This window comes from Coregonus lavaretus (assembly GCF_964263955.1).
Source record: "Coregonus lavaretus genome assembly, chromosome: 29".
In the NCBI taxonomy this organism is placed as follows: domain Eukaryota; kingdom Metazoa; phylum Chordata; class Actinopteri; order Salmoniformes; family Salmonidae; genus Coregonus; species Coregonus lavaretus.
The window spans coordinates 11,023,403-11,048,980 of NC_140016.1; the positions used below are offsets into that span (position 1 = coordinate 11,023,403).

The following is a 25,578-nucleotide window of genomic DNA, read 5'->3' on the forward strand; positions in this document are numbered from 1 at the left end:
TACAGTACAGTATGTAAGTGGGTCTGTGTGGTAGTATTGATTCAATACTTTGATGGCCGTGACTCTAGTTGCGAAGGGAACATTGTGCAACTGTCTTCCATTAAAAGGACTCTATACCTCTGGTACTAGCAGCTCCTCCACCCTTCATTGACCAATCAGCACCCATGCTTTTAGCAGCACTCCCCTAGGCGGCACTGGGCAAACAGATGTGTCTGTTTCAATGTTTGTCAATGTTAGTTGCCTAACCATTTATCAGTGGTCAGTAAGTACCCAGGCAGCTGGGTTCTGTCTTGCCTGTGTGTGCATTAGAAATAACATTTTTTAAGTAAAAAAGGAGAGAGAGAGAAAGATGGCTGCTCTCCCTCTCCCTCCCCCTCTCATGGTGTGTGGGCTGTTGACCTGAAGATGTGGACTTATTGTGGTGCATTATTGCCTCCCTCTGAACACAATCGTGGACCAGATACCCTCTCCCGCCCTCCCTCATTACCTATTATCCACCCATTCCTCCTCCCCTGTTCCCTCCCTCCTCAGGGGGGCGTCACCGTACCGTAGTGGTGATGGTTCAGTAGCTCGGGCCAGGGGCATGGCAGGGGCAGAGCTTATGAAGAAAGATATTTTGGGGAGGAGTAAAAAATAGCCTGGCACTCTACGCTGGTTTACATGTCAGAGAACTTGAGCTGTAGGGAGTGACAGACAGAGGTAGTGAACTTTACATAGAGCCTGATCCATGTCTGTAGTCCATGCGCTCCCTGTGTGGCATGCTTCCCTGTGACTTCCTGTAGGAGAGGAATCTAGGGAAGTTATCCGTCCGGTCCGCGTGAGGTGCACAGGACCTTTGAGTGACTCCATATATAACAAAGTTGAAACTTGAATACCATACATTCGTCTTTGTCTTCCTGACAGGTAGGTGTTGCGTTTTGAGGAGTCTGCATATACTTGTAGACATAATATGCATTCTATCTATCTATAAATCCATCTATTGATTTGAATTGTCGACTTCGGGGCCCACTTGATATTATATGTGTATGAGTTGTAATGTTAGCTCGTAGTTGTAATAACTGCTTAAAAAGTTGTAATAACTGCTGAAAAAGTTGTAATAACTGCTTAAAAAGTTGTAATAACTGTTTAAAAAGTTGTAATAACTGCTGAAAAAGTTGTAATAACTGCTGAAAAATTGTAATAACTGTTTACAATGTCAGCTTTTATAATGGTAGTACTTAAAGTGTTAGTGTTACATGGCAGCCTCTATCAAAGGGACGTGGTGGGGCATTATGAGGACCTTCCCACTGTTTAGTGCAACTCAACTGTATTCTGAATTGGCCATAATAGAGGTCAGATTGGTATGTTAATGTGCTGTCAGATGGAGCATGGCATTTCTCTTGGACGAAAGGGACGCACTTTAATGGGCAACAATGCACAGTGAGATGGTAGTCAGTGTTAATTAAAAACACAGTGAGATGGTAGTCAGTGTTCATTAAAGACACAGTGAGATGGTAGTCAGTGTTCATTAAAAACACAGTGAGATGGTAGTCAGTGTTAATTAAAAACACAGTGAGATGGTAGTCAGTGTTAATTAAAAACACAGTGAGATGGTAGTCAGTGTTAATTAAAAACACAGATGCTAAATGTGCTGGTTGAAAATAAGAAGATTTAACTTCAATCACATGCTGAAACTATTCATTAGAGAGCAGCGGGTACAAACAGTTCTTTACTCCAACTCATAGACCTAGACTACATCAAATGAAAAACCTGGATATAAATATGTTTGTTGAAAGATTTTGTTGGGAGGCTCCCCAACAATCAAAGTAATACAAAGAGACAGTGTTGTATTAAAACTCAGCGAGGCTATACGTTTGAACTTCCACATTTTCTCTTTATAGATGTACGGTACAGCAATTAGTAACCAGAGCCAAAGTAATGGCCCTATTATATCATATGAGTACATTCAGGCCCCCTGTTCAGCCGTTTGAGTCTTTAGGTTTGTGTCCCAAATGGCACACTATTCCCTTTATAGTGCACTACCTTTGATGGGCCTTGGTCAAAAGTAGTGCACTATAAAGGGAATAGGGTGCCATTTCTGACCCCAGTATAGGTCTGCATGCACCGTACCCCCGGACAAAGGGTTATAATGAGGTTACAATGAGGATCTGCGATAGTGACAGCAAAGTGTTGGCCAATACTTTCATCTTCTGACACACATATGTCATGGTTAATCAATGGTTTGCTCTTAACGGCTTTCAGCTGTCAAAATCTGGCCTTGGTTTTTATTTCCCAGGTTATGTAATTGCAGCTTGAGGCGTTTTTATAGGATTCATGAGGGGACTTTTTAGAAAGGGCTGCTCAAACTCAGAGGAAGCCCCGTGCCAAAACAAACTGGCATGCTGAAAGACTTCAGGCTTCACAATGGATTTTCCTCCTGAATGCAAAAACGAGCCCCTATCCAAATATATACAGCAAGAACATCAATAGTAACCATGGTGTGAACTCAACTGTCTTGATTCCCCTCCCTTGAATTGTAGCTTTAATACTATAATAAAGAAAAAGCATTTCTTCAGCTTTTGTCTGTGTTCTGTGTCGAACCATATACTGTGTGCCGCACTATACACACACACACACACACACACACACACACACACACTAAACCATCCCCCCCCCCCCCCCCCCCCCCCCCCCCCCAGTCCTTGTTGGCAGGATGATGGGTCATGTGTTGTCGTTCGGCCGCTCCCTGGTGAGGAGGAAGGTAGTGGACCTCAACAGTCTGGAGGACTCCAAGCTGTGCCGTTGCCTGGGTACTGTGGACCTCATTGCCCTGGGCGTAGGCAGCACCCTGGGGGCTGGGGTCTATGTCCTGGCTGGAGAGGTGGCCAAGGGAAACTCAGGCCCCAGCATCGTGGTCTCCTTCCTCATCGCTGCCCTGGCCTCTGTCATGGCTGGCCTCTGCTACGCTGAGTTTGGAGCCCGTGTGCCCAAGACTGGCTCTGCCTACCTCTACAGCTATGTAACTGTTGGAGAGCTGTGGGCCTTCATCACTGGCTGGAACCTCATCCTCTCCTATGTGATAGGTGAGTTTGTTATAGTGGTCTAAATATACTATACTGCCCACATGAACTTTTCTTTTGAAGTAACAGATACTATGCTGAGTTTGACAATGCTAATGAAACATAAAGGTAGAACAATTCTACTCAATATTCCCCTTTCACAGGCACCTCCAGTGTGGCCAGGGCTTGGAGTGGGACGTTTGATGAGCTGATTGGAGGACACATTGAGACGTTCTGCAAGACCTACTTCAGCATGAACTCTCCAGGCCTGGCTCAGTACCCAGACTTCTTTGCAGTCTGTCTCATTCTACTTCTGTCAGGTAAAGTACTGTAGCAACTGTGGCTAACTGAGCTCCTGTTTAGAATTCTACTTCTGTCAGGTAAAGTACTGTAGCAACTGTGGCTAACTGAGCTCCTGTTTAGAACTCTACTTCTTTCCGGTAAAGTACTGTAGCAACTGTGGCTAACTGAGCTCCTGTTTAGAACTCTACTTCTGTCAGGTAAAGTACTGTAGCAACTGTGGCTAACTGAGCTCCTGTTTAGAACTCTACTTCTTTCAGGTAAAGTACTGTAGCAACCGAGGCTAACTGAGCTCCTGTTTAGAACTCTACTTCTGTCAGGTAAAGTACTGTAGCAACTGTGGCTAACGGAGCTCCTGTTTAGAACTCTACTTCTGCATCCCAAATGGCAGCCTATTCTCTTTGTAATGCACTAATTTAGGGCCATAGGGCCCTGATCAAAAGTAGTGCACTATATAGGGATTAGGGTGTCATTTGGTACGTAAACTACATCTCATCCCCTGACTGTCTGAAGTTTATATCAACAGAAATTGGAATGGGTATCTTTTCCATATCAATGGGCACTCGTCTTAGCAGCAATATTTTGTTCCACATCTTCAATGTAATAAGGAATGGCAAAACGTTGTTTTATGAGTGGTAGTACTAACATGGTGGAGAGGCCCTCTTTCCCTGAACGTCTACCTTGCTACCTTGTGTCAGAGCTACCCAGGCAGAGGTGCTCCTCTCTGTTCAGGACAACTGACAAGCCCTCTGTAGCTACCGTTACACATTACACACTACACAGGAGCTTGACATGGCTAGAGAGTTCACCACTTTCAGAGGGACACGGTGTGTCGATGTCAACAAGACTTTTCTGTGAAACAATCAGAAACTGTTAAATGTCATCATGTGTTTTCACTGCTGCTGAGCCAAAAACTCTCAAATGCAGTGATTGGATTACTCCAATGTTCCGGAGGCAAACCTCCATAGCGATGCAATGTTTGCTGTTCTAAAGGTCTTAGATACTGGGAGTAGCGGTGTTAGTTACCTAGAGTTAGAATATGATAATAATAGACCTTTCTGTTTGGATCACCTGCCAAAATGACCAGAAATGTTTCAAAACACCAGAGACTTAATTAAAGTATGTGTTATGTAATGTATGTGTTATGTAACACTAAATACATAATCTCAGATCATAGTTGCAGGTATTAAACAAGATGTAAGATACATATTTCACCTTTACTCAATGCATGTGCTGGAGGTGTGTAACATTCTTCACATATCATGGACACTCTAATGTCTCAAGCCCAGGGTTGGGTAGGTTACTTTCTAAATGCAATCTGTTACAGTTACATGTCTAAAATTGTAATCAGTAACTTAATTTTTGGATTACCCAAACTCAGTAACGTAATCTGATTACTTTCAGTTACTTTTGTATGACTTTCCCCTTAAGAGGCATTAGAAGAAGACAAAACGGATCCATCAAACACATTTGGTGTATCATCATAGTGGTCTCTGAATTGTAGTCAAACTTAAACTTAAACTTGTTATTGTATTTTTTTTCGCAAACATCCTTTCCGAATTTAAAAGTAATCAAAGAAGTAATCATCTAGTTTTTCAAAAGTATGTGTGATCAGATTACAATATTTTAGCTGGTAACGTAACGGATTACAGTAACAGTTTTTTTGGTAATCAGATTACATGTCATCATTTACTCCCCCAACCCTGCACATGACACTGTGTATGTGTTCAGTAAGTTGAGTCGCTGATGTGGAGGATGTTGGACTCTATATTCTATATTCTTCTTCTTTATTTTCTCCCTCAGGCCTCCTGTCGTTTGGGGTGAAGGAGTCAGCCTGGGTGAACAAGGTCTTCACTGCTGTCAACGTGCTGGTGCTCCTGTTTGTCATCGTCTCTGGCTTCGTGAAGGGAGACCCACTCAACTGGAAAATCTCTGAAGAAACTCTCATCAATGTCACCATTGTCAAACGGTAAGGATTGGAGGTGACCTGTGTGAGGACACTAAGTGTTTCACAAGATTCCTGATGGATGTGGTTTGTGTGGTGCAGCGGTTAGTGCCGCGGACCCTGGCACAGAGTCAGCATAGTTTCATGGGTCCAACCCATACTCTTATGACTCAAAATCTCCTCTTCACTGTCCTGTCTCAATAAATACATGATGTGTCTTCAGAAGGTATTCACACCCCTTGACTTTTCCACATTTTGTTGTGTTACAAAGTGGGATTAAAATGAATTTAATTGTAATTTTTTGTCAACGATCTACAAAGAATACTCTGTAATGTCAGAATGGAAGACAAAACTCTAACATTTGTAATAAATGTAAGAAAAATAAAACACTAATATATCTTGATTACATAAGTATTCAACACCCTGAGTCAAAACATGTTAGAATCACCTTTGGCAGTTATTACAGCTGTGAGTCTCTAGATCTTTCCACACCTGGATTGTGCAACATTTGCCCATTATTATTTTCCAAAATTCTTCAAGCTCTGTCAAATTTGTTGTTGATCATTGCTAGACAACCATTTTCAGGTTTTGCCATAGATTTTCAAACAGATTTAAGTCAAAACTGTAACTCGGCCATTCAGGAACATTCACTGTCTTCTTGGTAAGCAACTCCAATGTAGATTTGGCCTTGTGTTTTAGGTTATTGTCCTGCTGAAAGGTGAATTAATCTCCCAGTGTCTGGTGGAAAGTAGACTTAATCAGGTTTTCGTCTAGGATTTTGCCTGTGCTTAGCTCCATTTCATTTCTTTTTTTATCTTTAAAAACTCCCCAGTCCTTAACGATTACCCATAACATGACGCAGCCACCACTATGCTTGAAAATATGGAGTGGTACTCAGTAATGTGATGTTTTGGATTTGCCCCAAACATAACACTTCATATTCAGGACAAAATGTTAATTGCTTTGCCATATTTTTTCAGTCTTAATTATTTATATATTTTTATATTTAACCCTTATTTTACCAGGTAAGTTGACTGAGAAAACATTCTCATTTACAGCAACGACCTGGGGAATAGTTACAGGGGAGATAATTGAGGCAATTAGAAGCTGGGGATGATTAGGTGGCCATGATGGTATGAGGGCCAGATTGGGAATTTAGCCAGGACAGGGTTAACAGCCCTACTCTTACAATAAGTGCCATGCGATCTTTAGTGATCAGAGTCAGGACACCTGTTTAACGTCCCATCCGAAAGACGGCATCTTACACAGGGTAATGTCCCCAATCACTGCCCTGGGGCATTATGATATTTGTTTTTAGACCGTCCCTCCAACACCACTTCCAGCAGCATCTGGTCTACCATCCAGGGACAGACCAGGACCAACCCTGCTTAGCTTCAGAGGCAAGCCAGCAGTGGGATACAGGACTTTAGTGCCTTGTTGCAAACAGGATGCATGTTTTGGAATATTTGTATTCTGTACAGGCTTCCTTCTTTTCACTCTGTCAATTAAGTTAGTATTGTGGAGTAACTACAATGTTGTTGAATCATCCTCAGTTGTCTCCTATCACAGCCATTAAACTGCAACTGTTTTAAAGTCACTATTGGCCTCATGGTGAAATCCCTGAGCGGTTTCCGTCCTCTCTGGCAACTGAGTTAGGAAGGACTCCTTTATCTTTGTAGTGACTGGGTGTATTGATACACCATCCTAAGTGTAATTAATAACTTCACCATTCTCAAGGGGACATTCAATGTCTTATTTTCTCAAATGTTTACCCATCTTCCAATAGGTGCCCTTTCCCTGGTCTTTGTGGTTGAATCTGTGTTTGAAATTCACTGCTTGACTGAGGGACGGACCTTACAGATAATTGGATGTGTGGGGTACAGAGATGAGGTAGTCATTCAAAAATCACGTTAAACACTATTATCACACACAGAATATGCAACGTATTATGTGACTTATTAAGCACATTTTTACTCCTGAACTTATTTAGGCTTGCCATAACAAAGGGGTTCAATACTTATTGACAAGACATTTCAGTTTTTCATTTTGAAATAATCCATTTTAAGTTCTGGCTGTAACACAACAAAAATTTGGAAAAAGTCAAGAGGTGTGAATACTTTCTGAAGGCACTGTATGTTTAAAAATAAAAATAAATTATGCATGATAATAATCTATACGCTCACAATCAATCACCATATGTCCCACTACTAATAATATGAACACTGAAATGAGGCAGTTACGTTTCCGTATGCCCCTCTGTTTACGTACTGTATGTATTCCAGGAACCTGTCTGTGACTGCTAATGTGACCAGTGATTATGGTGCAGGGGGGTTCATGCCCTTTGGCTTCAGTGGGACCCTGGCTGGAGCTGCCACCTGCTTCTATGCCTTTGTCGGATTTGACTGCATCGCAACAACAGGTGTGTCTTTTAAGACAATACCCATCATCAATGTAGATCATTCCCTCTCAAAACATGCACTATCATGGATCAACGAGGTACATTGCTGCAGAGTCAAATAATCACAGAGGTCAACCTAAACCACTTGGGGATCTGAATCTGAATTTGATCTGTATCTGTGTGTGTGTGTATACACCAGGTGAGGAGGTAAGGAACCCTCAGAAGGCCATTCCCATCGGCATTGTGGTGTCCCTGACGGTGTGCTTCCTGGCATACTTCGGTGTGTCTGCTGCCCTCACCCTCATGATGCCCTACTACCTACTGGATGAAAAGAGCCCCTTGCCCATGGCCTTTGAGTACGTGGGCTGGGGCCCGGCTAAATATCTGGTGGCTGTGGGGTCACTGTGTGCCCTGTCAACCAGGTAATGGACATTTCCTATACATGCTTGAATGTGATGCTATTCACAGGATGCTTACCGTGTAGCTTTCCGTTAGGTCAAATGTGATGAGACTCAATAAAGACATAGTAATATATAAAATAACAGGTTTTTAATTGTTTTAGAGTTCAAACAGATCTATAACATTGAGCATTATTATCAAGGCAACTAGCCTTTCCAGCCCAAAATAATGTGAAATCTACAATGACTGTCTATGTGTTGGATTGATTCTCATTGTTAATTGTCCTACCTGCCAAGCTGCAGTCCTATTGTTTTGAGAGAACTGCCTGTCTTGATGTGCTATATCTCTGGGTTGATGATAGGCCGTTTGACTTGGCACTGTTTCAATACAACAGTCTAAGCATGTTCTGTTTCTGGCTTTCTTATCCTTTGGTTCACTGAGTTCCTTCCTTGGTCCTGGGCTTCCCACTATAGAGCCTCATACTGTAACTCACATATCACATCAATCTCTGACAACTCTACTTAAATCATTATTGCGCAATACATTGCATTCGGAAAGTGTTCAGACCACTTCCCTTTTTCCACATTTTGTTACGTTACAGCCTTATTCTAAAATTGATTAAATATCTATTTTTTCCTCATCAATCTACACACAATACCCCATAATGACAAAGTGAAAACAGGTTTTTTGAATCTTACACATTTACATAAGTATTCAAACCCTTTGCTACGAGACTCGAAATTGAGCTCAGGTGCATCCTGTTTCCATTGATCATCCTTGAGATGTTTCTACAACTTTGATTGGAGTCCACCTGTGATAAATTCAATTGATTGGATATGGAATTTGGAAAGGCACACACCTGTCTATATAAGGTCCCACAGTTGACAGTGCATGTCAGAGCAAAAACCAAGCCATGAGGTCGAAGGAATTGTCCGTAGAGCTCCGAGACAGGATTGTGTCGAGGCACAGATCTGGGGAAGGGTACCAAACAATTTCTGCAGCATTGAAGGTCCCCAAGAACACAGTGGCCTCCATCATTCTTAAATGGTAGAAGTTTTGAACCACCAAGACTCATCCTAGAGCTGGCCGCCCAGCCAAACTGAACAATCGGGGATGAAGGGCCTTGGTCAGGGAGGTGACCAAGAACCCGATGGTCACTCTGACAGAGTTTTTTATTTTTATTTGTAATACATTTGCTAACATTTCTAAAAACCTGTTTTTGCTTTGTCATCTTTTATATATTTTTCCTTTATTTAACTAGGCAAGTCAGTTAAGAACAAATTCTTATTTACAATGACGGCCTACACCGGCCAAACCCGGACGACGCTGGGCCAATTGTGCGCCTCCCTATTGGACTCCCAATCACGGCCGGTTGTGATACAGCCTGGAATCGAACCAGGGTGTCTGTAGTGACGCCTCAAGCACTGAGATGCAGTGCCTTAGACCGCTGCGCCACTTGGGAGTCATTATGGGGTATTGTGTGTAGATTGATGGGGGAAAAAACTATTTCATCCATTTTAGAATATGGCTGTAACGTAACAAAATGTGGAAAAAGTCAAGGGGTCCGAATACTTTACGAATACACTGTATATACCTTATTAAGTCAAGGTGGATCATAAAGCAGGTGTCCCCAACTAGATTCCCCTGTGGGCCGATTTTTTTCTTCAGCGGATGGTCGGGGGCCAGAAATAGTTATAAATAATTTGTACACAAAAATTGACCACAAATATCCAAACAGATATAGTATTTGACAAAAACGGAATAATTTCAAACCTTGATTACATTGGGATACAATCACATATGCCTCTCTATTTATGCGTGGGAATAATTGGGAACAGATTTTCTAAATATGCATTTTTTGCTGATTTAATAGTAAATTAAAGAACCCGCCGGCTGCCTATTGGGGAATCCTGATATACTGTACATATTGGTATTAAGCCCATTAATACATCAATAACTCTCCTCTCCTCTGGGTCTTCTGGGTCCTCTGGGTCTTCTGGGTCCTCTGGGTCTTCTGGGTCCTCTGGGTCTTCTGGGTCCTCTGGGTCTTCCCTCAGGCCTTTTAAAGTCTGCAAAATAACACCTGAGCAATGTCCTATTTGCAATAACCTTCAGAGAGGTTCAGGAAAGGTGATATAGTGGAGATGCTGTCAGCGACCGTTGGACGAATGGGGCCATAAGACAAGAAAGACACTCTCTGTTATTATGCTCTTTAGCTTTGCTGAAGTGACTTTCGTGTGTGTATTGTGGGTGTGTGTGTGTATTGTGTAAGTGTTGGTGTGTGTTGGGGGCTCCTGACTAACGTGTTGGTCCTTGTGCATGTCTCTGCTGTTCCATGCAGTCTGCTGGGTTCCATTTTCCCTATGCCACGTGTAATCTATGCTATGGCAGAGGATGGGGTGCTTTTCAAAGCCTTAGCCCGAATCAATCCTAAGACGAAGACCCCGCTTATTGCCACAATGAGCTCCGGTGTAGTTGCAGGTGAGAGCTGGGGAAAGTGCTTTGACATCACTGCTGCTGAAACTGTATCCACCAATCAACTGTGAAAGGAAATTATGCAGATAAAATCTCCCAAAAAGAGAGTAACAAGTCCGGTGACTGTGGAAATTCACCAAAATGTCCCCCCAACCCATGTTTTGATTAATTATGATTGGTCAAAACATTTGTAGAAGCTTCAGTCCTATTTGGTCAGAGTTTTGCGGGCTTGGTACAGACGTACACTTTATTCTTTCACAGTTGTGCAGGTGTCCATTCCTTTTCAGAGTGCCTTGTGTTTGAACCCTGACCCCTTTCTCTCCCTAGCCTGTTGGGCTCCATGTTCCCTCTGCCCCGCATTCTCTTTGCCATGGCACGAGATGGCTTACTGTTCAAATTTCTTTCCCAAGTGAGTAAGCGCCAGTCGCCTGTGACTGCCACCATGGCGGCGGGCACTACCGCGGGTAAGCTCCTGAGGAGGCCTGGTGTGGCATCTCGTCTGGTGTGGTTACGTTGTGTCATCGTTGGGTCAACATTGTGCATCTGATTCTGCACTGGTGATGACTGCATGCCAATGATGTGCTGCTGGTGGTGGAAGCATGATGGAAAAATCCCTTTCACATCAATCAAACTCTCTGGATGGACATGCCCCATCCATTCAGTTAGGCATAGTAGTAGGCCTAATTATCAGTAGAGCAGGGGTACACAGCTCCAGTCCTCGAGGCTTTTGAATCCCTCTGTTGTTCCTAACTGATCAATTAATTTATCAGAGAAGCCACACAGCTGGTTACCCAGCCAGGCCTATCAATCTCTGATCAGAAGACAGACAAAAGCCAGCGTAAACTCCCTCAACCCTAGAGGACCAGAGTAGTGTTGTAGCCCTGCAGTCAGTAGACCTATAGAGGACCAGAGTAGTGTTGTAGCCCTGCAGTCAGTAGACCTATAGAGGACCAAAGTAGTGTTGTAGCCCTGCAGTCAGTAGACCTATAGAGGACCAGAGTAGTGTTGTAGCCCTGCAGTCAGTAGACCTATAGAGGACCAGAGTAGTGTTGTAGCCCTGCAGTCAGTAGACCTATAGAGGACCAGAGTAGTGTTGTAGCCCTGCAGTCAGTAGACCTATAGAGGACCAGAGTAGTGTTGTAGCCCTGCAGTCAGTATACCTATAGAGGACCAGAGTAGTGTTGTAGCCCTGCAGTCAGCAGACCTATAGAGGACCAGAGTAGTGTTGTAGCCCTGCAGTCAGCAGACCTATAGAGGACCAGAGTAGTGTTGTAGCCCTGCAGTCAGCAGACCTATAGAGGACCAGAGTAGTGTTGTAGCCCTGCAGTCAGTATACCTATAGAGGACCAGAGTAGTGTTGTAGCCCTGCAGTCAGTAGACCTATAGAGGACCAGAGTAGTGTTGTAGCCCTGCAGTCAGCAGACCTATAGAGGACCAGAGTAGTGTTGTAGCCCTGCAGTCAGCAGACCTATAGAGGACCAGAGTAGTGTTGTAGCCCTGCAGTCAGTAGACCTATAGAGGACCAGAGTAGTGTTGTAGCCCTGCAGTCAGTAGACCTATAGAGGACCAGAGTAGTGTTGTAGCCCTGCAGTCAGTAGACCTATAGAGGACCAGAGTAGTGTTGTAGCCCTGCAGTCAGTAGACCTATAGAGGACCAGAGTAGTGTTGTAGCCCTGCAGTCAGTATACCTATAGAGGACCAGAGTAGTGTTGTAGCCCTGCAGTCAGTAGACCTATAGAGGACCAGAGTAGTGTTGTAGCCCTGCAGTCAGTAGACCTATAGAGGACCAGAGTAGTGTTGTAGCCCTGCAGTCAGTAGACCTATAGAGGACCAGAGTAGTGTTGTAGCCCTGCAGTCAGTAGACCTATAGAGGACAAGAGTAGTGTTGTAGCCCTGCAGTCAGCAGACCTATAGAGGACCAGAGTAGTGTTGTAGCCCTGCAGTCAGCAGACCTATAGAGGACCAGAGTAGTGTTGTAGCCCTGCAGTCAGCAGACCTATAGAGGACCAGAGTAGTGTTGTAGCCCTGCAGTCAGCAGACCTATAGAGGACCAGAGTAGTGTTGTAGCCCTGCAGTCAGTAGACCTATAGAGGACCAGAGTAGTGCTGTAGCCCTGCAGTCAGCAGACCTATAGAGGACCAGAGTAGTGTTGTAGCCCTGCAGTCAGTAGACCTATAGAGGACCAGAGTAGTGTTGTAGCCCTGCAGTCAGTAGACCTATAGAGGACCAGAGTAGTGTTGTAGCCCTGCAGTCAGCAGACCTATAGAGGACCAGAGTAGTGTTGTAGCCCTGCAGTCAGTAGACCTATAGAGGACCAGAGTAGTGTTGTAGCCCTGCAGTCAGTAGACCTATAGAGGACCAGAGTAGTGTTGTAGCCCTGCAGTCAGTATACCTATAGAGGACCAGAGTAGTGTTGTAGCCCTGCAGTCAGTATACCTATAGAGGACCAGAGTAGTGTTGTAGCCCTGCAGTCAGTATACCTATAGAGGACCAGAGTAGTGTTGTAGCCCTGCAGTCAGTATACCTATAGAGGACCAGAGTAGTGTTGTAGCCCTGCAGTCAGTAGACCTATAGAGGACCAGAGTAGTGTTGTAGCCCTGCAGTCAGTAGACCTATAGAGGACCAGAGTAGTGTTGTAGCCCTGCAGTCAGTAGACCTATAGAGGACCAGAGTAGTGTTGTAGCCCTGCAGTCAGTATACCTATAGAGGACCAGAGTAGTGTTGTAGCCCTGCAGTCAGCAGACCTATAGAGGACCAGAGTAGTGTTGTAGCCCTGCAGTCAGCAGACATATAGAGGACCAGAGTAGTGTTGTAGCCTTGCAGTCAGTAGACCTATAGAGGACCAGAGTAGTGTTGTAGCCCTGCAGTCAGTAGACCTATAGAGGACCAGAGTAGTGTTGTAGCCCTGCAGTCAGCAGACCTATAGAGGACCAGAGTAGTGTTGTAGCCCTGCAGTCAGCAGACCTATAGAGGACCAGAGTAGTGTTGTAGCCCTGCAGTCAGCAGACCTATAGAGGACCAGAGTAGTGTTGTAGCCCTGCAGTCAGTAGACCCACTTAATAGTTGAAAGCTCCTCCAGGTTCAGCATAGTCCATGGGTGTATGTCTCTGCTCTGCTCACTGAGACTAGGGCTATAAGGTTATAAGGTTATAAGACTATAAGGTTATAAGGTTATAAGGTTATAAGACTATAAGGTTATAAGGTTATAAGGTTATAAGACTAGGGTTATAAGGTTATAAGACTATAAGGTTATACGTTTATAAGGTTATAAGGTTATAAGACTAGGGTTATAAGGTTATAAGACTATAAGGTTATAAGGTTATAAGGCTATAAGGTTATAAGGTCATAAGGCTATAAGGTTATAAGGTTATAAGACTATAAGGTTATAAGGTTATAAGGTTATAAGGTTATAAGACTATAAGGTTATAAGGTTATAAGGTTATAAGGTTATAAGACTATAAGGTTATAAGGTTATAAGACTATAAGGTTATAAGGTTATAAGGTTATAAGGTTATAAGACTAGGGTTATAAGGTTATAAGACTATAAGGTTATAAGTTTATAAGGTTATAAGGTTATAAGACTAGGGTTATAAGGTTATAAGACTATAAGGTTATAAGGTTATAAGGCTATAAGGTTATAAGGTCATAAGGCTATAAGGTTATAAGGCTATAAGGTTATAAGGTTATAAGACTATAAGGTTATAAGGTTATAAGGCTATAAGGTTATAAGGTTATAAGACTAGGGTTATAAGGTTATAAGACTATAAGGTTATAAGGTTATAAGGCTATAAGGTTATAAGGTTATAAGGCTATAAGGTTATAAGGTTATAAGGTTATAAGGCTATAGGGTTATAAGACTAGGGTATATGGTTATAAGGCTATAAGGTTATAAGGTTATGAGGCTATAGGGTTATAAGACTAGGGTTATAAGGTTATAAAGCTATAAGGTTACCAGGCTGTAAGGTTAAGGCATATAGGGCTGTCTGTAGGGTTTCTCCCAGTGAGATGGCTGACTGCAGCATGCAGGGTCGAGGGACTTTGATGCCAGCGGGTGTTTTTTCTATATTTATTATGTAACCTTTATTCATCCAGGAAGTTCCATTGAGGTCAAAATACCTATTTTACCTGGGGTGCTAAGGACGTGTTAAGGTGGGAGTGGGGCTTGGGACGGGCACAGAGAGCAGCTGGTACCAGTGGATAGACCCAGTAGAGTACACAGTGCCTGGTAGAGGGATGGTAGGGGTCGGGGTTTGTTGTGAGCAGCGCCTCCTGACATACCGCTGGTCTATGTTTGAACCATGCAGAGGTGATCAGTCCCTTACTGTGGTCAGGTGCTGAGATACAAGAGAGGGAGCTGAGCCAACTCCCCAGACTATCTCACACCAAAGAACATAGATCTGGAGCTGATTACAGAGGCAGTGTCCCGAATGGCACCCTATTCCCTATATAGTGCACTTCTCTTGACCAGAGCCCTATGTGTAGTAGAGCCCTAGTAGTGCACTATAAAGGGAATAGGTTGCCATTTGGGATGCACACTGAGTTTTCATTTGAAACCTGAGAAAGTTTTTGGTTGAAGGCACCTGTATCTTATACCCTAAACACCAGTGTCTGTGACTGTCTGTAATAGCAATCATGGACTGTATGATGCATCACCCAAACACTTTCTACTAACTGTTGGTTGGGACAATAGACTAGAAACCTGCTTTATTAATGACTGTGTAATTCTCTGTAATATGCTGCATAAGGACGTAATGAGTGGGGTTGTGGTTGTGTCGTATTTTGGTTCATTGAACTCTTAAATGTTATCCGTGTAATCATTATTAGTCATGAATAAGTATGAACAATGAACATACAGAGATGGTTTTGAAAGTTTGTATCTGACTTGTGTCTGTCTCGTCCCCTTCCCTCAGCGATCATGGCTTTCCTGTTTGACCTGAAAGCCTTAGTAGACATGATGTCCATTGGAACCCTCCTGGCCTACTCCCTCGTTGCTGCTTGTGTACTCATTCTCAGGTGAGTGATGGATGGGATACATCCACAGGGCTCTTGCAGCTATTAACCTAACTATTATGTTTCATTTCTATCTATTTAAAAACGTATGTTCTCCAGTGGGTTAGTTGGTGGGAGCATGGTGCTGGCAACACCAACTTTGTGGGTGTGATTCCTACAAAGGCCAAATATACTAAATAGGTCATTCTTGAATTGCGTTGGCATTTGCATCCCTCAGCTTTGCAACCATGAAAAACCCTTTAAAATTACAAATAGTTGCACATTATACATGTTTTTGTCTATACTGAACTGTTTATTAATGATAAAACACAATGTCATTTAAAACTTTACCTTAATGCATCGTTTAAAGTACTAAGAGCAAGCAAATTGGCTTGTCCCAGTAGTAATGAGTGTTTTGGGGATTTAAAGATTTATATCTAACATTTTGAATGCTAGAAAGTAAACAAAAGTATGTATGATATTGCATAGATCAATAAGAACAAAGGCTATTCAAATATATATATATATATTACTTTTTTTTACAAATATAATGTGTCTCTTAGTTTAATGTCATTGGTGTTACCGCCTTAAAAATCACTCATAACAAAGATATAAACAGACCTTGAGCATTCTCTCCAGGGGCAAATTGTTATCAGTGGAAGGGTCTATATTAAATAAAATTATTAGCCAATCAAACACTTTTAGTATGTCATACATTTTAGGATTCCATTGATAATTTGGTGTGTCTAAATAAAAAGTGTCATTGGTGTTACTCAATTTAAATGAAGGAAAATCACATTGTGAGCAACATGTTTAATCATATCACTTTAGTAAATTATTTTAAAGGGTTAATTACCTTAGATTTTAGCAAAAATCCTCAATTACCTAAAATGTGTCATTGGTGTTACCATCATTGGTGTTACTACTCCTACTGGTGGCACCATGTTATCATAACGGTACAACTTATTTAAAGTCATTACACTGCCATATTAGTGGATTTAGAATGGGAAGATGTACCCAAATACTGTAAATTTAAATAAATAAACATCTAGAATAATTAACTTGTTTTTTTTCTCAAAATGCCATGCCCAAATCCCATCGCAATTCAAGAACGGCTTGAATATGTGTGGTAACTGTAAGTCACTTCAGATAAAATCATTTGCTAATGCTAAATAACCATATTATTATCAATCCACCCTAAGACCTATAGCGAGGCAGCTTGATTCAGTAGGGTGAAGGAACTTGATACAATTGACACAGCCGAAGTGTAGGTAGCCGTGCTTGTTGGGAAAATAAAGCAAATATCATTACCCTGTTAGAGTAATATGCAGCTTGTGTTATTGAATCAGAGCTATGATGTAATCGGTCTGAATGCTTCCTTTGTGTGGAAGTAGTGAAATTACTTCTTGAGTTCACGCTGATGTTTACTCAACCTTTCGTTGCATGCGACTCGAGATTCAAGAAACACACCATCCTGTTTAGAGTTGTAGGCTATGAAGTTCAGAGGAATGTCTTCCAGGGAAATAACCCTTTGACTCCAAACAGAAACAGAACAGCGTGTTTCTTGGTCAACATAACCTAAATTCCTTTCGGAAGTATTTTGGAAAAACATCAAAATTATGACTGAGACAGATTAATCTTGTAGGTTTAGAAAGTTTGAGTAAATATCAGCATGTACTCAGGAAGCCATGTACCCAAGTATCACACAGTGTCAGTGTCACATGTTGACTCTAGGGGCCCACCGTGCAACACAGGGAGGGGAGAACAAAACAATGCCCACCTGTATGATCAAAACAATGCCCACCTGTATGATCAAAACAATGCCCACCTGTATGATCAAAACAATGCCCACCTGTATGATCAAAACAATGCCCACCTGAATGAACAAAACAATGCCCACCTGAATGAACAAAACAATGCCCACCTGAATGAACAAAACAATTCCCACCTGAATGAACAAAACAATTCCCACCTGTATGATCTAAACAATGCCCACCTGTATGATCAAAACAATGCCCACCTGTATGATTAAAACAATGCCCACCTGTATGATCAAAACAATGCCTACCTGTATGATTAAAACAATGCCTACCTGTATGATTAAAACAATTCCCACCTGTATGATCAAAACAATGCCTACCTTTATGATTAAAACAATGCCTACCTGTATGATCTAAACAATGCCCACCTGTATGATCAAAACAATGCCCACCTGTATGATTAAAACAATGCCCACCTGTATGATCAAAACAATGCCTACCTATATGATTAAAACAATGCCTACCTGTATGATTAAAACAATGCCCACCTGTATGTTCAAAACAATTTGTTTCACTGCTATACCACCAATCCAGTCTGTTCTAGTTTTTCTAGTTTTACTTCACCTAACGTAACCCAGAATAATACTTAAATAACTCATGGTCTTATTTTGTTTAACTGGAGAGAAAAGAAACATGTGGTGATATGCTGTTTCACAACTGAAAGGAACATTAGTGGTTTGACATGGTATTTGGTGGGTTTGCTATTAAGATACATGTTTTCAGGGGAGCAGTCTGGCTGGTTTACTTGGTTGTCAGACTGCTCCCCTGATATGTTCTACTGAAAGGGTGTTGTCGCTTAAAAACTTCTTAAATGTAACTAAATGTAATCTAAAATGTAATCTACGTAATCCCCAAAAGTAATTATTTATCATGAGGGGGCCATAAACAATAACTAGTAATGCTGCATACTCCAAGAAATGTTAAAATCTCAAGTACACAGTACAATATATGATAAAAATATGAAAATATTAAATATTTTATATTGTATTCCCTATTCAACAAAACTGAATAGTATGTGGACACCACTTCAAATTAGTGGATTCAGCAATTTCAGCCACACCCGTTGCTGACAGGTGTATACAATTTAGCACACCGCCATGCAATCTCCATAGACAAACGTTGGCAGTAGAATGGCCTTACAGAAGAGCTCAGTGACTTTCAACGTGGCACCACTTTCAATGTGGCACCTTTCCAACAAGTCATTTCGTCAAATTGCTGCCTTGCTAGAGCTACCCCGGTCAACTGTAAGTGCTGTTATTGTGAAGTGGAAACGTCTAGGAGCAACAATGGCTCAGCCGCTAAGTGGTAGGCCACAGAACGGGACCGCAGAGTGCTGAAGCGTGTAGTGCTTAAAGATTGTCTGTCCTCGGGTGCAACACACACTACCGAGTTCCAAACTGCCTCTGGAAGCAACTTCAGCACAAGAACTGTTCGTCGGGAGCTTCATGAAATGGGTTTCCATGGCCAAGTAGCCGCACACAAGCCTAAGATCACCATGCGCAATGCCAAGCGTCGGCTGGAGTGGTGTAAAGCTCGCTGCCATTGGACTCTGGAGCAGTGGAAACTGGTTCTCTGAAGTGATTAATCACGCTTCATCATCTTGCAGTCCGATAGACGAATCTGGGTTTGGCGGATGCCAGGAGAACGCTACCTGCCCGAATGCATAGTGCCAACTGTAAAGTTTGGTGGAGGAGGAATAATGGTCTGGGGCTGTTTTTCATGGTTCGGGCTAGGCCCCTTAGTTCCGGTGAAGGGGAATCTTAACGCTACAGCATACACTGACATTCTAGACAATTCTGTGCTTCCAACTTTGTGGCAACAGTTTGGGGAAGGCCCTTTCCTGTTTCAGCATGACAATGCCCCCGTGCACAAAGCGAGGTCCATACAGAAATGGTTTGTCGAGATCGGTGTAGAAGAACTTGACTGGCCTGCACAGAGCTCTGACCTCAACTCCATCGAACACCTTTGGGATGAACTGGAACGCTGACTGCGAGCCAGGCCTAATCGCCCAACATCAGTGCCCGACCTCACTAATGCTCATGGCTGAATGGAAGCAAGTCCCTGCAGCAATGTTCCAACATCTAGTGGAAAGCCTTCCCAGAAGAGTGGAGGCTGTTATAGCAGCAAAGGGGGGACCAACTCCATATTAATGCCCATGATTTTGGAATGAGATGTTTGACGAGCAGGTGTCCACATACTTTTGGTGATGTAGTGTATTCATAACTAACCCAAGATAGTTCATCTATGACGTTTACAGTGGGAGCAAATGAAGCATAGAGGACAGAACAAGCAAGGAGGTGGGCAGAGCCAAGCATGAGCTAGCGAGATCCTATTAGCGCGTTGTAGCATGTATTTGCATATTTCTGTTAGGGAAAGCCTCCACTGTGAAGTGTGCGTGGGCACAAACTCAACTCGACCTTGCACTCCTTCTAAACAACGCAATTTTTTAAAAACTTTGGCAAAGCGTCAAGTCTATAAAACGTAGTGTTCTGTGGTTGTAACAGATTGTAGTTTTGGGAACAGAAAACATTTATTGATATCAGATGTTTCAACGATGAGAAAATTACCAGAATGTCGGACCAGTTTCACCTGGTTCCATCCTATCCCTCTACTGGTGACTGGACTTCCTCTCACTACCATATTTGGTGGTGAGAGAATATTCTCAGCTTTATAGCCCCTGTGACGTGTCTGGGTTTCCCCTTCAGTCTGTGGACATACTCCTGTGCCAGTGAGAATCAGGGCTACCGCTCAATGCAAGACATTTCAATCAACGGTGTCCACAGATCAATTTCTAAGCAAAAATGTCAGTCGGAACCGGTACCAGAACCACACAGGTCCCCTAAACAGGGGACTTTACATCTAAGAGGTTTAATAGCAAACCCACCAAATACGATACCAAACCACTAATGTTCCAGTCTTTCGGTTGTGAAACTAAATAAGACAAAATAAGTGTCTGTCGTTTTTTTCAGGTACCAGCCGGATCTGCTCTATGGAAAGCCAGGGTGTAACAGGGAGAAGGATGGCCTGACATCACCGGAAGGGGAGTCAGAGCTGACGGAGTCTGAGTCCCACATCAACATGCTGAAGGGAGGAGGTTCCACCCTGCAGACAGTGCTCAAACCTCCACTGGTACCCACCGAACAGTCCTCCTCTGTGGTCAACATGGCGGTCTGCCTCTTAGGTTTGCATTGCATCACTGATTTACTCTCAAACTCCATGATGGCCATTTGAAATGTCCACAATGTTACAATGTTGTTTGTATCTGATGTTGTCTCACCAGCAGTGGACAACTCATTGCCTTAGATAATTATTTAAGGCAGACTAGTGTCTTTGTGGTGAAGTCTGTGTATTGTCTGTCCACAGTGTTGGTGGTGTGTGTGATCAGTGCTCTGACCACCTACCATGGATATGCCATAATTCGCATGGAGACCTGGATCCTGTGTTGTCTGGCCCTGTCCCTGGTGGTCTTCATTGGCTGTGTGGTTCTCATCTGTCAACAGCCTCAAACCAGCAGGAAGGTCTCCTTCATGGTACCTACACAGATGACCATATTTTTAGGCTGAATCAGCCTACTGCACCATGCATGACCCCTCAGTTTTCAAAAAATGATGTACAATGATTTCATACCATGTCAGTTTCAGGCTCTCAGGTTGCAGTTGTAGGATACAATAAAGTGTGTTAGTGATGGTTAGACTCTCTGTTGTCTGTTCCTACAGGTCCCACTCATCCCATTTCTCCCCATCCTGAGTATATTTGTCAATGTTTACCTCATGGTCCAGCTGAGTGGAGACACCTGGATACGCTTCTCCATATGGATGGCTGTGGGTAGGTGCCATCCAACATCTCTGAAGCCTCAAACACATTGAGGTGAATCTATTTAGATGTCCATCTGCTGGCTCGTCCCAGGCCTGCAGATGGTCAACCCTTTTGTAACCAGGCCTCCTCGGTCTCCTGTCTTCCTGTCTTCTTCCCTCCAGGTTTCCTAATCTACTTTGGCTACGGAATGTGGCACAGTGTGGAGCGCCAGCGCAGGCTCCAGGACTCCCTCAGCAGCAGCGCCAAGCAGGAGGAGAAGAAGAAGACCAGCCAGTGTTAAAGAAAGACCAGGGATCCACACAGACTCTAGAAGGTCACCTGGTGACCCCTGCCCCAGCCAGGACACAGACACGCTATTCCTAGATACACTACAGATTTAGGATCTTAATTTGATCACTTTTGTTGCTGAGGATATTCCTGAACCGCAGGAAATGCAGATGAGCTTCTTGATTTACATAAATTCCCTGAAAACCCACAATAACACATGATTAATTTAACACTATTGCACTTTTCATGTAGCCTACTTTTGGCCAGCTAATAAACTAACCACCGATCAAGCAACATTAAGGACTAGACGTTCAAATCCTGTTGCTGCAGGATTATTTTGCTGTGGCAATACTGGTCAAATTAAGATCCTACATCTGTTTATACAGCTACATGCCATCTGTGCCTCGGTCACATGTCATTCTCCCAGTGGAGCTGCAGTATACTGTGTCAATGGTCATGTGACTTGGAGCAGTGCGGTGGGCTCATTATCGATGTCCGTCTCCATGATGATGTGACCAAGTAGGAAAGGCAGATTGGTCAGAAAGGTGTGGAGGTGTTTCCAACAGTCTACAAGAAGAGACAGAAGACAGGAAATGACAGGTTTTGCATTTCCTATTACAATTACAGTCATGGACTAACTGTGGAAAGGCTTTGTATTTGGTTTTGGCCTAACTTCCTATGGCCTTTTCTGTAAAGTCACTGTGTATCCTAATCAGCTTATACAGACTTTGCTGTTGGAATCTATTGTCTTAGTGTAGAAAGTAGAGTAGGTCACTATGTTAGTATTAGTACACTGTTAGAGAAGCACTTAGACCATTTTCTAAATGTGCTGAAAAAACAAACTCTATTCAGGGTTAATGACATGTACACTAAACCATTAATTAGCTTCTAAATAGTGGCCACATTCTGAATGTACATTCTGTACAAACGTAAACAGATATACTAACATGCACACACAATGTTTTCATTTCATTCGTGGCATATATATGCACATGCATCATGTTATGTGTACATATCAATTTATTACAATTACAAATGTGATTTAACTGCTGGTGAATGGGTTATCTGACGTGTGTTTTCCATAATGGTACTAATTGTGCTCTATTTGACTTTTTGCGTTAATGTTCTTGCGACAGGTGTTGTTGGTGTTCTAATGGAACACAAGTTGAACTAGTCTTTATAAATGTTCTACTCTGATTACTTGGATGTGTTGCCGTCTCAATCATGTTTACAATCAAGTGTCGTGAAGATTGTATGAAATCGAAATGCAGTGAATAAGAGAATTGCTTGTTCAGTGTTTGATATCACATTCCGTACAAAGACCGTTTTTGCATTGCTGTATTTCTTTGTGCAAGTATTACATATCCTCTTAAGTCCTTTGGGAGATTTTTAGTCTGTTATTGCTAGACAGTGGACTGGACTGTCTTGAAATTTGTAATTTCTTGACCAAATATGCTCTACAGGCCACCTTGTGTCGCCCTTCTCATTTGAAGATGTGTCCCTGCACTGTTTTCTGAATAGTTTCTTAGCATCAAATACAAGATGTACCGTACATGTTTTGCAGGATAATATCCCAGGGAAAGTGACAGTTAATGACAATATTCAACAAATTCAAGATAAACTGGTCTTTCAACGTTTAAATGTTCCATGCTTTTTTTACATTAATATTCTAATCCAAGTCGGAGCTTGATCAGTATTTAAAGGTTACTTCTCCTCTCCTCCTCTCGTTTTGTGTCCAAAAGGTTTATTATGTCTACTTTGTAACTCTACCTTGGTTACACAACCAATTTCTGGGGTTTGATATGGATGAGCAGTGAGAGAGATATTGCTTTTTAACATTCTTCTCTTGGAGAAGCAGAGGCCAAAATCATGTAACTTTTCCCAAATTCCCAGGTTTTCCAGAAATGCCTGTTGGAAGATTCCTGGAATCAGGGGGGAATAAACAGGAAATCCGGAACCCTGCAACTAGGACTTCTGGAATACCTAAGAGTTTTGGGAAAGTTATCAGATTTTTACAACCCTAGTTAGGGAAGTATTTTAGGGTGTTCAGTTGCAGTTCATCCACTGATGGAGCTCTTAGACCTGTGTTATGATGATGATCTCAGAGTTCCACCTCATCCTCCTGTATTGAGAAATCCTGAACAATCTTAGTTTAGATGATTTTGATGTACATTTTTATTTCATCTTCTTTAAAGATAAGTGGCTGAGGTTATACTATATAATATCATGGTAATTTACTGCAAAAGCATTTTTTTTTTAAACATTTGATTTAACTTGATCGATGTAAGTTGAGTTAGGTTAATTAAACGTGGAACAAAAGAGCAGAGGACATCATGTCCCTGAGGACCTAGATCATGGTTGCAGACATACGTAGCTAGTGTTGTAGCTTATACAAATATAAACAGAATGATCCTCTGTAAATGTACCCATTATGTAATTTTTTTTACATTTTAGTCATTTAGCAGACGCTCTTATCCAGAGCGAGTTACAGTTAGTGAGTGCATACATTTTCATACTGGCCGCCCGTGGGAAACGAACCCACAACCCTGGTGTTGCAAGCGCCATGCTCTACCAACTGAGCTACAGGGCACTACTAATGACATAGTTTTCAATTGTTTCTACTAACTGTACTGATGTCAATAAATGTATTTTTCAATAAGATCAGTTTATGCAAGAGTGTATTCTGTGAGTGTTCTGCACATTGTCAGACATTGCAGTAACCCAGTGAGGGGAGGATATATAATTGCTTGTCTGTCTATTGTAAATGGCTGATATTAATAATTGGTAATAAAAAACTACTTGGTTTAGAATTTGGGTCTGGACATCCAGGTTAATCTGTGGTTCTCGCTCAATAAAACCCAATAGGGTTGTGTGTACCTCATTAAATCTCCTTTATAAACTGTAAATAAAATACAATGTAAATAAACAGTGTGGCAGTGTTCCCCTCAGCCCACCAGAGGGCAACAGAGCATTTCTCTTCACAGAGAGACAGCGAGAGAGAGAGAGATATTTCACTTTCTCCTCTTCTCCTTTTTCCTACGGAGGAGGATGGAGCTATTAATGTAATCTAAACAGGGCTGCTGGAGCCTGCAGACATCCAGGCAGTGTAGCACCCAGGTCTGACATTTCTCCTGCTGGGTCCCTCTCACTGCTCTTCTGGCCCTACCGAGCACCTCCCGTCCTGCTCACCTGCTGCTCCGTCCGGTCTGCTCACCATGAAGCCCTGCTGGGCCCTCTTAACTCTGGCCATACTCTGGGTGGAGATCCAAAATGGTGAGTAACTTTCTGATCCTCCATGTCTCTCCTCCATGACTTCTTCTTTGTGTGGAGAATACACTGCGATTTCCGTTGATTCCGCTATAACTGCTTTGCTGTAATCGAAGAGCAGCCTTTGGGATTAGATAATCCCATACTTCTGAGTTGACGTTGCCGTTTAGTACGACAGTGACGAGAGTGAGGTGGAGAGGCATAATCTGAATATAATTTAACTAATGGGTAAGAAAGTGACAGCAGTGATTTTAGATTTTAGAAATCATACAAGGACTGGGGATAGCAACATAATTTTCCCAGACTAGTTTCTGTGGTGTTTGGTCACTCTGGAAAAGACCTGCACAAACATTACATATTTTGTAAATGTATTTATACAGTGAGCTCCAAAAGTATCGGGACAGTGACACATTTGTTTGTTTTGGCTCTGTAGTCCAGCAATTTGGATTTGAAATGATACAATGACTATGAGTTTAAAGTGCAGACTATTAATCTTAATTTGAGGGTTTTTTCATCAATATCGGGTGAACCGTTTAGAAATTACAGCACTTTTTGTTACATAGTCCCCCCATTTTAGGGGACCAAAAGTATTGGGACAAATTCACTTATATGCGTATTAAAGTAGTAAAATGTTAAGTATTTGGTCCCATATTCATAGCACACAATGACTACATCAAGCTTGTGACTCTACAAATGTGTTGGAGGCATTTGCTGTTTGTTTTGGTTGTGTTTCAGATTATTTTGTTCCCAATAGAAATGAATGGTAAATAATGTGTTGTGTCATTTTGGAGTCACTTTTATTGTAAATAAGAATATGTTTCTAAACACTTCTACATTAATGTGGATGCTAGCATGATTACTACA

At 42.3% G+C, this 25,578-nt stretch overlaps 1 protein-coding gene across 1 annotated transcript; it reads left to right on the top strand.

Annotated features, from left to right (window-relative positions):
* The first annotated feature begins 628 nt into the window (after positions 1-628).
* On the top strand, positions 629-24,257 carry slc7a2 (solute carrier family 7 member 2). The gene is made up of 12 exons (XM_084147174.1): positions 629-903; positions 2,679-3,062; positions 3,203-3,358; positions 5,142-5,307; positions 7,566-7,702; positions 7,881-8,103; positions 10,883-11,019; positions 15,466-15,568; positions 20,334-20,545; positions 20,728-20,894; positions 21,081-21,189; positions 21,342-24,257. Exons 2-12 carry the CDS (start codon positions 2,693-2,695, stop codon positions 21,458-21,460), a joined length of 1,899 nt encoding a protein of 632 aa, XP_084003300.1. The 5' UTR covers positions 629-903; positions 2,679-2,692; the 3' UTR covers positions 21,461-24,257.
* Positions 24,258-25,578: the final 1,321 nt, after the last annotated feature.